The sequence below is a fragment of the Pinus tabuliformis genome, chromosome 2_1 (genome assembly GCF_031772625.1).
Source record: "Pinus tabuliformis cultivar Carrire ecotype Pingquan chromosome 2_1, CPIR1, whole genome shotgun sequence".
Taxonomy (NCBI): domain Eukaryota; kingdom Viridiplantae; phylum Streptophyta; class Pinopsida; order Pinales; family Pinaceae; genus Pinus; species Pinus tabuliformis.
The window spans coordinates 368,274,642-368,292,531 of NC_142299.1; the positions used below are offsets into that span (position 1 = coordinate 368,274,642).

The window sequence follows — 17,890 nt, forward strand, 5'->3', positions numbered from 1 at the left end:
CTAGGTTGGCCGAGTCAACTATGACTCGACCTAGTCATCCAATGACCAGGACGAGTCATAGTTGACTCGGTCAACCAGGCCGAGTACGTATTGACCAGGCCTAGTCATTGGAAAACGGCTGGGCAGCGTAAAAAATAAATTTTATTCACTTTTTTTTGGATTTGTGGTGTGAAATTAATCTGTTTGGATGTCTGTAATTTTATTATGAAGTACACAATGCATAAAGTATGCCATGAACCATTGCAAAACTATTTGTAATCAAGTTAATAAGAAGGCGCCTTGCTTATAAAAGGTAACCTCTCCCTCGTAATAGAATGGTGATATTCTTTTCAGAATCTTGCTGTTTATCTCTCTGATGTTTTCATTATGTCAGGTATGACTAATTTTTTTCAGATCTGCAAGTAGATCAAAGATCCTCTTCATACTTTCGAATCCAAAAGTCCAAGTACCTGTAAGATATGTGAGGCTGTTTTCCCTGTAATATACTGATAACATCTCCAAAGGCAGAAAGTGACAAGTTTATAGCTTTTGCTTCTTCCATAGTTTGGCCACTAGCCTGTGTCTTAAGAATTTGTTCGCTTCCACCTAAATTAACCATCCACAACTTACCTGTTATGGCGTATGTCTCATCAACTCTCAAACCCCTAGTGACAATCCTGATCAAGCTGAAAAGAGGAACAGCTTTCTTCAGGAAAAGCTTTCTAATATGCATTTTCTGAAAAACCAAATTTCCCAGTAAGCAAAATTATGCTGAAAGGTGTATTAACACATCTAACCTTTAGTGTTGTATCTAGATGTCTACCTGTAATACATATCTTCTTGCTTACAGAGACAAAAGGATGTCATGAATCCACTGGACTTGAGGTTTTTCATTCTTTAAGATTTTGCTGAGGACCTCAATCAGGAAAAAACAGAGCACAAAATTTAGTAAACCCCACTGCCACAGTGCAACTCTCACCTATGTGACCTGCTTGAAGCCTCATTGACATTGGTCCACACAGTAGATCTTGTCCATCTGCCAATAAGGTACCATAGAAATGCTTGTTTGAAATCCATCGCTACAGCTTCAATCAGATTTTTAATCTCCATACCACTTGGTACATCCATTTGAATTAAAAGGCTATACCAATATTAGAAAGTTCTTCAATCTATTCAAATCTTTAAATCAAGCTCTGTGAGAGAATAGAAGCACATTTCAAAATCTTGATTTGAGAGGCAAATCAATCCCAACACTTAAATAACCAAAATTTTCCTTATGCAGAATATAAAATGGCATTATGTAATTACTACCACAATCCAGAATTACTATTGCAGCACCGCAAACATATTAATAAATCCATTTAGAAACATGGAAGACCTGGTAAAAACAAGCAAAATTTGTAAATATGAAGAGCATTTTAACACAGAAGAATTAAATAGAAACACATATCTATATATGTTTAGTTTTCAAGGTTAAAATGTGTATACTATAATCTAGAACCTGAATTAAAAGTGTTCGAACCAAAGTGTAAATACATAAGACCCTCCGGTATAAACCCCCCTAGTCAAGTTAAAAAGTTTGATCATATGTTGTCTTCCATCTATATTATAATGCTATGTATTTGGAAACAAGAATGAAAATCTTTAAAATTATGTTTAAAATATTTAAAATTATGTTTTTTTATAAAAAAAAATAAATATTTAATGTATTTTTTACAACGACCGAGTCATTGAAATCGACTAGGCCGAGTCATTACCGAATCCTGGTCGGAGTCGGAGTCGATCCTCGGCCTGGTCGGAGTCCTGGTCCTGGTTGTAAAACACTGGTTCAGATAACACTAGATCTTAGCAAGGGGACAGCTAAGGGATTTGTTAGAATATATACAACTGTTGATTTGGGGTAGCATCGGATGTGCTCTAGCCATGAAAATTGGTGGAGAAGCTAAAGCACGTGAGATCTCCAAGACCCAAAAATGGTTTGGGGAAATTCTGCACGGTGAAGGAGATATTAAAATAATTAATATTTTTAATGGATTCATAAGTCTAAACTTAGGAAAATAAAAATATTAATGGCTATTAATATAAAACTGGGTTAGAAGGTTCCAAATTACATGGATCAAGTCAAATCTAATCTTAGTCGTTGATTAGAGATGTAATCTCGGCCGTTGAAGACTCAACAAAAAAAGTATAAGAGGAGGCTTGAGGGTCAGTTGGAGATACACTACAGTGATCAGTCATTCATTTTGCTAGAGCAAGGTCGCTAAGCAAAAGTGAATCAGTGATCAACAGCAAGGGGTAGTGAGTACTGGACAGAGAGGCAGACACAGTACTAAGAGACCAGCACAGAAGCAAATAGAGCGAGAGCAGCAGCTAGTTCAGGCCACGTAGAGCCCAGCAGAGACAGCACAGAGGCCAGAGGGACTGCGTCATCCACCCAGAGGCTGCTGGAGTAATGCAGAGGGTCCCAGAGGCTGCGCAGTGCCTCAGAGGGCTGACGCAGAGGATCTTGGAGCTGACGCAAGTCAATAGGAGGCTGGCACAGAGGCCATAAGAGCCAGCGCTGAGCTTCAAAGTCGTTGGAGAGGGTTTCGTGAGATAGGTTTTCTAAATACCTGTTTCTGAATTGTTGATTTAGGGTAGCATCGAATGTGCTCTAGCCATGAAAATTGGTGGAGAGGCTAAAGCACATGAGATCTACAAGACCCATAAATGGTTTGGACGAATTGTACTCGGTTTGGGAGATATTAAAATAATCAATATTTTTAATGGAGTTCCTAAGTCTAAACTTAGGAAAAATAAAATATGAATGGGTATTAATATAAAACTGGGTTAAAAGGTTCGGAAAGTCATGGATCAAGCCAAATCTAATCTTAGCCGTTGCTTAGAGATTTAGTCTTAGCCGTTGAAGGACCAACGAGAAAAGTATAAGAAGAGGCTTAAGGGTAAGTTGCAGAACACACCAGAGTGATTAGTCATTCATTTTGCTAGAACGGGGTCGCTAAGCAAAAGTGAGTCAGTGATCAGCAGCGAGGGGCAGTGAGTACCAGACAGAGAGGCAGAGACAGTATTGAGAGACCAGTGCAGAAGCAGGGATAGTGAGAGCAGTATCCAATTCAGTCCATGCAAAGCCCAACAAAGACAACGCAGAGGCCAAAGGGACTGCGTCATCCATGCAGAGGTTGTTGGAGTGACGCAGAGGGTCCTAGAGGCTGCGCAGTGCCTCAAAGGGCTAACGCAGAGGGTCCTAGAGGCTGCGCAATGCCTCAGAGGGCTGACACAGAGAGCCTTGGGGCTAACGCAAAGGCTAGAAGGGCCAGCGCTAAGCTTCAGTTGTGCCGGATAGGGTTTCGTGGAACAGGTTTTCTGAATACCTGTTTCCAAATATAGAGGTATTGTTGCCATGTATTTTCTCTGTCAGGTGAGCCGGTTAGGCACCTAGTTGTACTCATGGAAATACTGCATAATAATAAACCCTCAGAATAGCTACATTGATTTTCCGGCATTTGGTTTTTCCAGGGACATTTGTCCAAAAATAACGGTGTCACTTGTGTGTTTGTTTTCTTTCAGCTGATGATTTGCAGATGTTGTGACTGTATTGTGTTTATTTCGGTATTTAAATGTTTTAAATAAATTGTTCAGAATTTACAAGTACAAGAAATAAACCAACAGAATACAGATTAATTTTCTAACGGATAGAATTAGAAAATTCAACATGGTATCAGAGCATGGTCACAGATCGCAGGAAAGCTTAAGGCATCAGCTAAGCAAAGCATTTGCAGCAAAATCAACTGTCCCGAGTGACAAAAAGTTGATCCTTGCAGAAGCGACAGAGGAAGGGTTGACGCAGAAGGATTGCATCATCAATAAGGACTTGAGAGAGGCCAGAGCAGAGGTTGAGGGTAGAAACAGCCTCACGTAGAGCCACAAAAAGGCCAGGAGGGCTAACACAGTTGGCTGAGGGAGTTGTTTTGCCAGTGTCGGGATTGTGCAAAGCCAAGAGGCTCAATCCTTCAATTACTGGGGCGAAGGAAGTTGTGGGCAGTTTGTGGGAGCAAAGCTGGTGGGGTACTGTGGCCAGAACAGTACCTAATAGGGAAAAACCAAGGTAGAGGGAGTTGTTGCCGAGGTGGATTTCTAGCCAAGGAATCTGGATCAATGTTGCAGTTGCACAGATGATCGGTGAGGGGCAACTTGACGGTTGGCAAAAGGATTTCCAAGAGCGAAATCGGGACTCATAGGCAGTCTAGAAGAGAACTTCTAGACGAGAAGAAGAGAGACTCGAAGGAGACGAACCGAGAATTTCCAAACGGGAAGTAGAGAGACTCGGAGGAGTTGAACCAAGAACTTCTAGACGGGAAGTAGAGAGACTTGAAGGAATCAAACCGAGAACTTCCAGACAGGAAGTAGAGAGACTCAGCAGGATTCGAACCGAGAACTTCTAGGCAGGAAGTAGAGAGACTCAGAGGAGTCGACAGAAGATTAGCTAATGAAAGGTACAAGGAGGCAATGGCTAAGGCAAAGTGTATCATCCTTGATGGGGTCAAGGATCATGTGGTCCCACATCTTGCCGAGAAGGAAACGGCAAAGGAGATGTCGAACACTTTGAACACATTGTATCAGCATACTTCCATGCAAAGGAAAATGCTCATGGAGAATCAACTAAGGTCATAACAGATGCAAAAGGGAGAGCAGATAGATGTCTTCCTCGGTCGATTGAAGGAGATTCATGACCGACTTCCATAGGGGCCACGCCGGATCAAGAGTTGATGGTAAGCACCACACTTAACGCGGTCTCCAAGGATTGGGAGACATTTGTCCAGAGCATACTCGGCAGGGCGAGTCTTCTGAATTGGTAAGAACTGTGGGCGTCTCTTCGTTAAGAAGAGACCAGACAGCTGACCAAGATGGGGAGTAGCAGCAAAGGGGTCAGGATCAAGAAGGAAGAGGAAAAGGATGCGGTTCTGGCTAGTGCTTCCATTGTGGGGCATTGGGTCACTATGCAAAGCAGTGTCCGACGAAGAAGAGTAACGGAGAGGCTTCCGACTCTAAGGCAGCGCCAGTGAAGGCGGAGAAAGAAGTTGAGGAGGATGACAATTATCCAATGAGTGCTCATGTGCCACTTGAGAAGAAGTGGGGAGACATCAAGTTGTAGTCAGGAGGACTACAGGCGATGAGGGGCAGGATCCTTGAGGTACCCAACCTCTTGGATTATACCTTGCTACGAGAGCCCCGAAGAGAAGTAGCAGGACTAGCGAATGTTAGTAGAAACGGATGCGGATGAAGCAGTAGAGAGTGCTACAGTGTAGGAGTCCCCGGGCAACGCAAGGCGAGCAGGCTGCAATAGTATGAGAGGCAAGGGAGTGTTGCAACAGTGTAGGATGGCACAGAGAGGTTTGCAATGGTGCAAGATGCAGGGAGTTGTTGCAGCAGCATAGAGGCGAGTAGAGGGAGCACTTGTTAGTGGCAAAGGGAACTTCAGCATCGGGAGTGTTTCTAGCTCGACAACGATGTCAGATGTTGGGTGGATCAGTTACTTTCTTCTCAGTAACTGAGTTGCAGTGCAGTAGCGGTTAGCAATAGCACGATATAGCATGATGAGAGGGGGTTGCAGTGCAGATGCAGTGTTGGGAGTATGGACCAGCAATAGCACGGATGCAAAGGGAGTTGTCGTACGGATGTTGCAGTGGCAGTAGTACAGGATGCAGCAGTGCGGAGGATGTTGGGCGAGCAAGCCTAGCATCAACACGGTTACCGGTGCCGAATGATCAGAGTGATGCTCATTAAGGAGCAGTACTAGAGCACAGTCCTCACTAAGAGGGAGTATTGATTTGGGGTAGCATCGAATGTGCTCCAGCAATGAAAATTGGTGGAGAGGCTAAAGCACATGAGATCTCCAAGACCCAGAAATGGTTTGGACATATTCAACTCGGTTTGGGAGATATTAAAATAATTAATATTTTTAATGGAGTTCCTAAGTCTAAATTTAGGAAAAATAAAATATTAATGGGTATTAACATAAAATTGGGTTAGAAGGTTCCAAAAGTTATGGATCAAGCCAAATATAATCTTAGCCGTTGATTAGAGATTTAATCTCGGTCGTTGAAGTACCAACGAGAAAAGTATAAGAGGAGGCTGGAGGGTCAGTTGGAGAACACACCAGAGTGATCAGTGATTCATTTTTCTAGAACGGGGTTGCTAAGCAAAAGTGAATCAATGATCAACAGCGAGTATTGGACAGAGAGGCAGAGACAGTACTGAGAGACCAATGCAGAAGCAGGGAGAGCGAAAGCAGCAGCCAGTTCAGGCCACGCAGAACCCAGCAGAGACAACGCAGAGGCCAGAGGGACTGTGTCATCCATGCAGAGGCTGCTTGAGTAATGCAAAGGGTCCCAGAGGCTACGCAGTGCCTCAGAGGGCTGACGCAGAGGATCCCGAGGTTGACGCAGGTCAGTAGGAGGCTGACGCAGAGGCCATAATGGCCAGTGCTGAGCTTCAGGTGTGCCAGAGAGGGTTCCGTGGAAACAGGTTTTCTGAATACCTTTTTCCGAATATAGAGGTATTGATGCTGTGTATTTTTCTCTGTCATGTGAGCAAGTTAGGCACCCAGTTGTACTCAAAGAAATATTGCATAATAATAAACCCTCAAAATAATTGCATCGGTTTTCCTGCATTGGTTTTCTCCGGGGACATTGTCCAAAAATAACGGTGTCACTTGTGTGTTTTTTCCTTTCAGCTGATGATCTATAGATGTTGTGACTATATTGTGTTTATTTCGGTATTTAAATGTGTTAAATAACTTGTTCAAAATTTACAAGTACAAGAAATAAACCAGCAAAACACAGATTAATTTTCTAACGAATAGACTTAGAAAATTCAACACGAATATAGAGGTATCGTTGCTGTGTATTTTTCTCTGTCAAGCGAGCCAGTTAGGCACCCAATTGTACTCAAGGAAATATTGCATAATAATAAACCCTCAGAATAGTTGGACCGGTTTTCTCGCATTGGGTTTTTCCGAGGGCATTTGTCCAAAAATAATGGTGTCACTTGTGTGTTTGTTTTCTTTCAGCTGATGATCTGTAAACATTGAGACTATATTGTGTTTATTTCGTTATTTATATGTTTTAAATAACTTGTTTGGATTTAACAAGTAGAAGAAATAAACCAGAAGAATACAGATTAAATTTCTAACAAATAGACTTAGAAACTTCAATATTGTATCAGAGCATGGTTGCAGATCACAGGAGTGTTGAAAGCATTAGATGAGCAGAGCATTTGCAGTAGATTCAGTTGTCCCGAGTGACAAAGTTGATCCTTGCAGAAAGCGACAGAGGAAGGGTTGACGCAGAGGGACTGTGTCATTAGTCCGGGCTTGAAAGAGGCCAGCGCAGAGGTTGAGGAGGGCAAAAAAAACTCACGCAGAGGCCAGGAGGGCTGACACAGTTGGCTGAGGGAGTTGTTTTGCTAGTGTTGGGATTGCACAAAGCCAAGGGGCTCAATCCTTCAATTGTTGGGGCAAAGGAAGCTGAGGCCAGTTTGCGAGAGCGAAGCTGGTGGGGTATTGTGGTCAGAACAATACCTAACAGGGCAAAACCAAGGTAGAGGTAGTTGTTGTCGAGGCGGATTTCTAGCCAAGTGATCCAGATCAATGTTGCAGGTGCACAGACGATCGGAGAGGGGTAACTTGACGGTTGGTAAAAGGATTTCCAAGAGGGAAATCGGGACTCAGAGGGAGTCTAGAAGAGAACTTCCAAACAGGAAGTAGAGAGACTCAAAGGAGTCGAACCGAGAACTTCCAGACGGGAAGTAGAGAGACTCAGCAGGAGTCGAACCGAGAACTTCCAGGCAGGAAGTAGAGAGACTCAAAGGAGTCGACAGAGAAGAGCAGAGAGATGGCCGTGAATGGGCTGAGAGATCAGGACAGGCTGGACAGAGCATCCAACTTTGTGGTCTGGAAGGCCAGGATCTTGTCCATTCTAGACAGACATCGTATCAAGGGCTTCACCTTGAGAGTAATGGCTATCCCAGGTGACCCGGTAGCTAATGAACAGTACGAGGAGGCAATGGCTAAGGCAAAGTGCATCATCGTTGCTGGGGTCAAGGATCATGTGGTCCAACATATTACTGAGAAGGAAAAGACAAAGGAGATGTGGGACACTTTGAAGACATTATACCAGCTTACTTTCGTGCATAGGAAAATGCTCATGGAGAATCAGCTAAGGTCATACCAGATGCAGAAGGGAGAGCAGATAGATGTCTTCCTCGGTCGATTGAAGGAGATCTGTGACCAACTGACTTCCATAGGGGCCACCTCGGAGCAGGAGTTAATGGTGAGGACCGCACTTAACGCAGTCTCTGAGGAGTGGGAGACATTTGTCCAAAGCATACTGGGCAAGGCGAGTCTTCCAGATTGGGAAGAACTATGGGCAGCTCTTCTTCAAGAAGAGATCAGACGACTGACCAAGACAGGAAGTAGCAACAAAAGAGTTAGGATCAAGAAGGAAGAGGAAGAGGATGCAGTTCTGGAATTTGCAAGAAAGCAGGAGAAGAGGAAGAAGAAGGACCTCTCCAAGGTCAAGTGCTTCCATTGTGGGGAACTAGGTCACTATGCGAACCAGTGTCCGAGGAAGAAGAGCAAGGGAGAGGCTTTTGACTCGAAGGCAGCGCCAGCGAGGGCGGAGAAAGAAGTCGAGGAGGATGACGATTGTGCCATGAGTGTTCATGTGCCACTTGAGAAGAAGTGGGAGACACCGCACTGTAGTCAGGAGGACTAGAGGCGATGAGGGGTAGGATCCTTGAGGTACCCAACCTCTTGGATTATACCTTGCTATGGGAGACCTGAAGAGGAGTAGCAAGACTGGCCGATGTAGGTAGAGACGGATGCAGATGAAGCGGTAGAAGAGTGCTACAGTGCAGGAGTCCCTGGGGAGCTCGAGGTTAGCAGGCTGCAACAGTGCGAGAGGCACGGGAGTGTTGCACCAGTGCAGGATGGCACAAAGAGGTGTGCAACAGTGCGAGATGCAGGGAGTTGTTGCAGCAGCGCAAAGGTCAATAGAGGGAACACTTGTTAGACACCGCACTGTAGTCAGGAGGACTAGAGGCGATGAGGGGTAGGATCCTTGAGGTACCCAACCTCTTGGATTATACCTTGCTATGGGAGACCTGAAGAGGAGTAGCAAGACTGGCCGATGTAGGTAGAGACGGATGCAGATGAAGCTGTAGAAGAGTGCTACAGTGCAGGAGTCCCTGGGGAGCTCGAGGTTAGCAGGCTGCAACAGTGCGAGAGGCACGGGAGTGTTGCACCAGTGCAGGATGGCACAAAGAGGTGTGCAACAGTGCGAGATGCAGGGAGTTGTTGCAGCAGCGCAAAGGTCAATAGAGGGAACACTTGTTAGAGGCAGAGGGAGCTTTAGCATCGAGTGTTTCTAGCTTGACAGGGATGTCAGAAGTTGGGTGTATTAGTTACTTACTTCTTAGTAACTGAGTTGTAGTGTAGTAGCACGATGCAGCATGATGAGAGAGAACTGCAGTGCAGACGCAGTGTTGGGAGAAAGGACCAACAGCAGCACGGATCCAGAGGGAGTTGTCGTACAGATGTAGCAGTGGCAGTGGCAGAACCATGGGCAGCAGTACAAGATGCAGCAGTGTAGAGGATGTTGGATGGGGAGCTCTAGCATCAACACGGGCACTAGTGTCATATAATCAGGGTGATGCTCAGTGTGGAGTATTACTAGAGCACAGTCCTCGCTAAGAGGGAGTGTCGATTTGGGGTAGTATCGGATGTGCTCTAGCCATGAAAAAAGGTGGAGAGGCTAAAGCACATGAGATCTCCAAGACCCAGAAATGGTTTGGGGAAATTCTGCCCAGTGAAGGAGATATTAAAATAATTAATATTTTTAATGGGTTCCGAAGTCTAAACTTAGGAAAATAAAAATATTAATGGGTATTAATATAAAACTAGATTAGAAGGTTCTAAATGACATGATTCAAGCCAAATCTAATCTTAGCCATTGATTAGAGATGTAATCTCGGCCGTTGAAGACTCAACAGAAAAGGTATAAGAGGAGGCTTGAGGGTCAATTGGAGATACACCAGAGTGATCAGTCATTCATTTTGCTAGAGCGGGGTTGCTAAGCAAAAGTGAATCAGTGATCAGCAGTGAGGGGCAGTGAGTATTGGACAGAGAGAAGGAGACAGTACTAAGAGACCAGCACAGAAGTAGAGAGAGCGAGAGCAACAACCAGTTCAGGCCACGCAGAGCCCAGCAGAGATAGCGTAGAGCCCAGAGTAACTGTGTCATCCACGCAGAGGTTGTTGGAGTGACGCAGAGGGTCCCAGAGGTTACGCAGTGCCTCAGAGGGCTGACGCAAAGGGTCCTGGGGATGACGCAGATCAGCAAGAGGCTGACGCAGAGGCCAGAAGAACCAGCGCTGAGCTTCAAAGTTGCCGGAGAGGGTTTCGTGGGATAGGTTTTCTGAATATTTGTTTCCGAATATAAAGGTATTGCTGGCATGTATTTTTCTCTATCGGGTGCGCTAGTTAGGCACCCATTTGTACTCAAGGAAATACTACATAATAATAAACCGTCAGAATAGCTGCACGGATTTTCCCGCATTGGGTTTTTCAGGGGACATTTGTCCAAAATAACGGTGTCACTTGTGTGTTTGTTTTCTTTCAGCTGATAATCTGTAGATGTTGAGACTATATTGTGTTTATTTCGTTATTTATATGTTTTAAATAACTTGTTCGAATTTAACAAGTAGAAGAAATAAACCAGAAGAATACAAATTAAATTTCTAACGGATAGACTTAGACATTTCAACAACAACCTATTGATCGATAGATACATACTAGAGCTTCACTGCTCCCAAGAAATTCTACACTAATCCAATTTTGTCCTTGAATGCTTCAAACTTCTGTTTTGCTAATGGCTTGGCATGAATATCAGCAACTTGTTGATCAATAGGTACATTCCATAACTTCATTGCTCAATTCTTAATCTTGTATCGTATGAAGTGATATATGATATCTATGTGCTTGGACTGATCTTGAAACATTGGATTCTCAGAGAGTTTGATACAACTCTGATTATCACAATAAATCATTATGGAATACAACTCCTAATCAAATAAACCTGCAAGCAAACTATGAAGCCAAATGGCGACACAACTCATTGTACTAGTTACCATATACTCTGCCTTTGTTGAGCTAAATGCCACAAAATTTTGCTTCCTACTAAACTAGGATATCATCGTTGATCCCAAACTAAAGCAACATGCTAAGGTGCTCTTCCTGTCTATTACTTAGCCTACCCAGTTTGGGTCTGTATATCCCTACAACTTTACCTCATCATCTCCAATATATCTCAGACCATACTCTATTGTACCCCTCAAATACCTAGGCACATGTTTTGTTGCTACCCAATGATCTTGCCTCAACATCACCATGAACAAACTCAAGGTGTTCACTACAAAACATGCATTTGAGCTGGTATTGACCAAATACATCAATGAAGCTATTACTTTCTTGTACAACATGGGATCCACCAACTTTGAAGTTGAAGCTACCACCTTATTCAAATTGGTGATCATGGTTGTGGCCATAGATTTGTAGTCCTCTTTCTAAGAGAACCATCTTGCTACAAATTTTTCTTTGAACTTTTCAATGTTTCCATCTCTATCATGCTTGATCTTGCATAGCCACTTGGAACTCAAAATTGGTTTCCCCTCCTGTGTTGGCACTATATCCCAAACATCATTCTTCATGATGGAGGTGTATTCCACCATAGCATCCTACCATACCTAATTGTCTATTGCCTCCTTAAAACTCGTAGGCTTGGAATCATTGATGGTGCTCATCAATGCCAGGTAAGTAGAAAACTTCTTCAAATACCTGTACTCCCTAAATGTGCTCCCAGGAGCCCAACATACTCTTGAGCATCCTTCAATGTCTACGTGAACCATCAAGGTCTCCTGACAAAACTAGAAAAGGCTAATGTCTCCTCCTCCTCACATGAAGGTTGTCATCCTAAACTAGAAACTATTGATGGCTTTGGTGCCCCTAACTCAACCTTTAGAGGTTCCTACTCTTCATCCTATGTCACTAGAATAGGCTCATGTGACTTCCTAGATGCAAATTCTTCCTGAAGTTTACATTCCTTCTTACTATTATTGTCCTCTACTCTAGAATATAGACACTATAGGCTTTTGAGTCTCATTGTAACCCACCCCAAATCTAGTAGGATTTTGAAATCTCACTTTAACCCACAAATAAACCCTTCCTGCTAGAGAGCTCTAACTTGGTCCTCTTTTCTATTGATACATTGCTATAAATTGGACAACCAAATATTTGAAAATGACTTACCTATGCTCATACACCAATGAATACCTCTAGTGTCTTATCCCCCAAGATCGTGTGAGGACACCTATTTTGGATGAAGTCTTTTGTGTTGCACACCTCTGCCAAAAGAAACATTGGCAAGTCCTAGTCACAGATCATGGCCTTAGCAGCCCCTATGATGGATTGAGTCTTTTGCTCAACCACACCACTTTGTTGCGAGTTGCATGGAAGTATTAGCTCACCCTTGATTCATGCGTCCTTGTGGATATCCTTGAACTCATTGGAGGTATACTCACCCCCGTTTTCTGATCTCAAAACCGTGATCTTCTTTCTTGTCTAGTTCTCAACAAGAGCTTTGAACTCTTGACTAGTTATGAGATAAAGCAAGGAAGCACCTTAGTCATCATAATACTCACATGTTATGAGATAAAGCAAGGAAGCACCTTAGTCATCATAATACTCACATGTTATGAGATAAAGCAAGGAAGCACCATAGTCATCATAATAATCACATGTTGGATGACAAGGGTGGAAGGTGAGAAAATACATGAAACATGGATCAGCATGGCTACCACAAGAAGGGACAGAGGATGAAGAGGGAGAGTCCAAATTTTCCATACACTTGCTAAGTCTTTCTTGTAGCTTAAGCCTTAAATATGGAGAAATCAACGATCAATTTCAAGAATTCTTGCCCAATAGCTCTCTTAGGCATACAACTCCCATTGATGTCCGTAGGGACATGCTACAAGTGGCATGGGGAAAAGGTGGTGGGAGGGAAAGATCTCAAAAACCCGGCTTCTTGTCAGCAAAATCAAGTTCAAAAGGGTCAATCAATGTTGGCTCATCATGCTCAAAATTTATGTGACCTGAACATGACTAAGGGATGACAACAGGAAGATCTAAGGATGGCTCAAATATATCAACAATCATATCTTTCCGATCATTATATAAGGTGCAAGGTAGGATAGATTCATATTTCGAGAATAACCACAGTCCTTTGTCTTCAAATGGGGTAATAGGTTTTTCCTTCAAATCAAGCCAATGGTTATCTTCATCATAAGGAACAACAACACATGCCTCCTTTTCTTCATCACTATCCTCAATGTTACATCTAGGGTTGTCTTGGTCAAACATGAAGAAAAACCCATTTTCAAGGAAATTAAGGGGTTGAGGATACTCTCCAACTCTTGCTATGTCACAGCTTCCAACAGACTCATCTAGATGGGCATCAAGCTCCTCTTGGGCATCAGTGACATCTTCTTTGGTAGGCTGAAAATCATCATTATGAAACATGTAGGAGAGGTCCTTTCATTCATTAGGATAGCATCCATGATTTGATGCAAGTAGGGATGCCTCATGTTGATTTTCAATGGCATGCTTTTCATCATTTCCAGATTATGTGACTCTCTCTTCTCACTTGCCACCATAGGGGGGCTTCGTAGTCAATTCTCCAATCTGCATCCCAAAATTCATTCATAGATTCATCATTTGTTTCATAAATCAGCTCTTTGACAAAATTACAGCCACTTATATCCCACTTTTCCTCTTCTATATAGATTAAATCACTGATATCATTCTTTAGCGAACTTATGGGATCATCCTTTTCAAGGGATTCACAAGATATATCACAAAGCCCAATATCCATGAAAAGGAGGGAACATGTCTCAATTTTATGTAGCATTGCATCAGAGTCCTTTATCTGAGCATTATCTTCCCTCTGTTTATGGTAATCTTCATTGTCTGACCCCTTTTAAGAACCTACGAAAGGCCTTATGAGATCTTCTTGCACAAGGATGTCGATTACATCTCGATGGTTGTCTTCATAGATTTCAGATATTGATCCCTGAAACTTGAGAAATTGTTCATGCAATATTCCAAGCAAAATTTACACAGAATTTTTCATAAATGTTTAACTATCTCTTTAACACATTTCATCAAACAGTTGTCATGCAAAGTCTGGAAAACACCTTCAGCAAATAACGCAGGCTTTTTGTCAAACATTTCATAAACAACATAAGTGAAATAACACCATCTAGAAGTCTGAGACAAATCTGAACTTTTTACAATTCAGATTTATTGCAGAACCTGATACATGATCCAGTAGATAAGAAGCTCAGTAATTGTTTGATCTATTAATGGCACAATGCTTGGAGATTTACTTCAGCACCTATGAAATGACTCGACCTTCTTGGCAATCTATAACTGATTTCCATACAAGGTTGCTACAGCCTTTCGAACTACTACAAGGATGGACTGATATATTAAGAGAATTGCTCCAGCCAATGTAATGGATTACATGCAATTATTATGAGTCTGTTACAGGTTCAGCCTATTGATTTTGGAGGAGAATTAATGGCGGATCGATCACCCAATCAAAAGTGGTTGTCCCTTGTTGACCACTAAGTGTCAACTATCCTATAGCAGCATACATTTTTTCAAAGCATTCCATCATGCTCGAACAGTGACATCCAGAAATTATCATGTTTATTCAGCAGTTTGTCAAACTTGTAAATCCAAATTTTGCAGCCCTGTGGGCCATATATAAAAATGATTCAAGTACATCTATGAAGCCATGTAATACTCCTAGGTAAACTTACGAATTTTCAGCAAAGAGTTTCAGTCTAGCGAGTTTTTTAACCTCAACTAATTATTTGTGTTTTTCCTAAACATCAAATAATTAGCGGAGCTTTCCTACCAAGCATACCCCAAAGCTAGGGTGGGGCTTGATGGTCATGTCCTAGGTGCATCCTAGTGTATAGAGTCGATATAAATTATCATGCTAGAACATGTCTAAAAATCTTGCAAAATTTGGTTAAGTCTAAGTGTCTAATTTTAATTATTAAAATTTCCCACTAGTCGAGATTTTAATAACTATTTTGATGTAAAAAGTAGAATGTAATGTCTATAGAAGTTGAGAGGGATATAAGTACTCATAATTGGAACCTCTACAGCTCAACTCTCTATTTAGACAAATTTTTGAGAGTTGAAATCATGTCTATCCCCTCAAATTATTTTTATTTTCATTTTTCCGGCAAAAAATGGCTAAATAATTAGCTGGAAATTAGTCAAAAAATTAAAATGAGAGAAAATAAAATCTCTCCAAGTGGAAAAATGAATTTTTGGAGAAGATTGACTTTTCCCAAAAAGATTAAATTAGGACTCATTTCCAAGAAAGAAAAACCCCTCAAACATTTGTTGGGCCAAAACAAATAATTTCTCAAGGCAAATTGATTTTTTGGTCTGTTGACCACACTTTGTCAACAATCCAAGGAAGCAGGATGCAAAAGACGAGGAGAAATTTTTTCAAAGTTCAAAGTCATCGACCAGCACAATTTTATCATTGTAAACCCAATTTCTACAAATTCTATTGTACATGAAGCTAGTATGACCATTTAATTATGTAACAACAGCTAGGTAAGCCTTTGATTTTGTCAAAGATTTCATCCTAAGAAGTTTTTTAACCTCAGCGAAATATGTGTGTTTCTAAACACGAATAATCAACAGAATTTTTCTTCCAGCTTAAACCCCAAAGCTAGGGTGGAATCTCTTGACAAGGTCTTAGGTGAGTCCTAGTCTTATATCGAGTCTTTGTAAAAGTGTGTTTGGGAATAATTTAAGCACATTTGGCTAAATGTTACAAACCACTTGGTCTATACTAGATCATATTGTCTCGCAAAATTGGGTAATGTCATGAGGGTCTGAGTCTAAACATGTGTCCCCCCTTTGAGGGTTGAATTATTTCTAATATCTAATGTAAAAAATATTTTAGTGCATGGTCCCTCGTACTTAGACACCATGGCTAAAATATTTGAGGGTGAAAAAAATATTAATCCCATCTATTGTCAATTAATTAATTTTTTTGGCTAAAATAAATAAAAATTCTAAGCCAGAAAATTAATTAATTTTGAGTCAAAAAATAATTATAGAGATATTTTTGAAAATTCCAAACTGGAATCCTATCGCAGCGACTAGAAAATTATTCTCCTAATTGTTAATTTAATTTAACAATTTATTTGTTGTAAGCGGAAAATACTGAATAAATCACACTGCAATCTACACAAATAAAACTGCGGAAAAATAAACACTGAAAAAATGCTAGCACACACATAAAATAACTTATTTTTGGACAAAAGTCCTCAAAAAAACCCAACTTGGGAAAACTAGTGCAGCAGTTGAGGGTTTTATTATTATGCAGTAGTGAGAAAATTTGAGTACAACTAGATGTTGAAAACTGGCAATCATGCAAAGAAAAACACTGGCAAAAATCTAGTGAGGAATTTTCCTCACAACACAGGCAAACTCCCGGCACGACTTGCCTTCAGAACTACGGCCCTCTCACCCTCTGCGTTGGTCTGTGCAACTTGCTGGATGTCTACCCTCAGACTGGTCTCTGATGAAGTCGTTCTGCCTTCAGCTGACTGGAAAGTGTGAAAATTCCTAGACTCTAGGAACCGCTCCTACAACAATTTTGAATCTACTTCACCCACTTGATTTTTAACATACATTAACCAAGTTATTCTTCTAAATATTGAAGCAAATTACTTCTGCAGCCTACACTTAATTAAATATTTGATCTCATGAAACAGAAAACAGAGCAAAGAACAAGATACATAGGACACTTATTTTTGGACACGATAATCCCTAGAAAAACCCAATGCAGGAAAACCAGTGCAGCAGTTCTAAGGGTTTATTATTATGCAAGACAAACATTTGAATACAAATCTAAGATGCTCATCTAGAAATCCTTTACAGAGAAAATATTAGAGGAAAATTTGAGTGAGTTTTACCTCACTTCACCCGGCAGAATTCTGGCTGATTCAACACAAGACTAGCTAACCCCGGTTATTTCTGCGTCAGCCCTGTGTCACCTCGTCTGCCCTCTATGTCAGCTATCCCAACTGTTCTGGCTGATCCCAATAGTTCCAGTTGTTCCCGGCAATTCTGGCAGTTCCCGGCAGTTTCGACTGTTCCGGTAGTTCTGGATTCTACGTGATAGGCAGCGTTTCTGCGTCAACTCTCCCGGCTACTGTGTTGCCTCTGCATCAGCTCTCACAGCAGTTCTAGCAGTTCCGACAGTTCCCAGCAGTTTCAGTTGTTCTGGTGGTTCTCGATTCTACGTGACAGATAGCTTTTTTGCATCAGCTCTCCTGGCAACTGCGTTGCCTCCCTGCAAGCTCTCTCTGCCTCTCTGTCAGTATTCTCCGGAAATTCCTTCCGAATTCTCACTACCCCTCAGCTGCAAGATCTCCCCAATTGATTTTCCTCCTGAGAACTTCTCACCTCAGAAAATCGATTTTCTCAATCTCTATGTGTGTGTTTCCAAATGAACCCCAAGCCTTCATTTTATATTTTTCCGGTTGAGTCTTCAACGGCCGAGATTAAGTCTCTAATCAACGGGTAAGATTAAAACATGACATGATCTGCCTTCTAGATCATTCTCACCCATATTTTGATTAATACCCATTAATATTTTAATTTCCCTAAGTTTAGACTTAGGAACTCCATTAAAGATATTAATTATTTTAGTAAAATACAATCCGGGTGGAATTTCACCAAACGATTCCTGGGTACT

At 41.7% G+C, this 17,890-nt stretch overlaps 2 protein-coding genes across 4 annotated transcripts in view; both read right to left on the reverse strand.

The window, feature by feature from the left end:
* LOC149200392 (uncharacterized) overlaps positions 1-17,890 on the reverse strand; it is a 422,176-nt gene that overhangs the window by 194,007 nt on the left and 210,279 nt on the right. The gene's annotated exons all lie outside the window — the stretch shown is intronic.
* LOC149200393 (kinesin-like protein KIN-14U) lies at positions 94-1,091 on the reverse strand. 3 transcript variants are annotated; one of them, XR_016253354.1, is made up of 2 exons: positions 959-1,091; positions 94-715 (listed from the first exon to the last, which is right to left on the reverse strand). XR_016253354.1 is itself a non-coding variant. In XM_089399567.1 (2 exons), the coding sequence occupies exons 1-2, from the start codon at positions 1,087-1,089 to the stop codon at positions 407-409; spliced, it is 390 nt and encodes a 129-aa protein (XP_089255693.1). In that variant the 5' UTR covers positions 1,090-1,091; the 3' UTR covers positions 94-406. The 3 variants fall into 3 exon arrangements, 1 of the variants encoding a protein (XP_089255693.1); XR_016253353.1 differs by having other exon boundaries at positions 94-665; positions 803-1,091; XM_089399567.1 differs by having other exon boundaries at positions 94-665.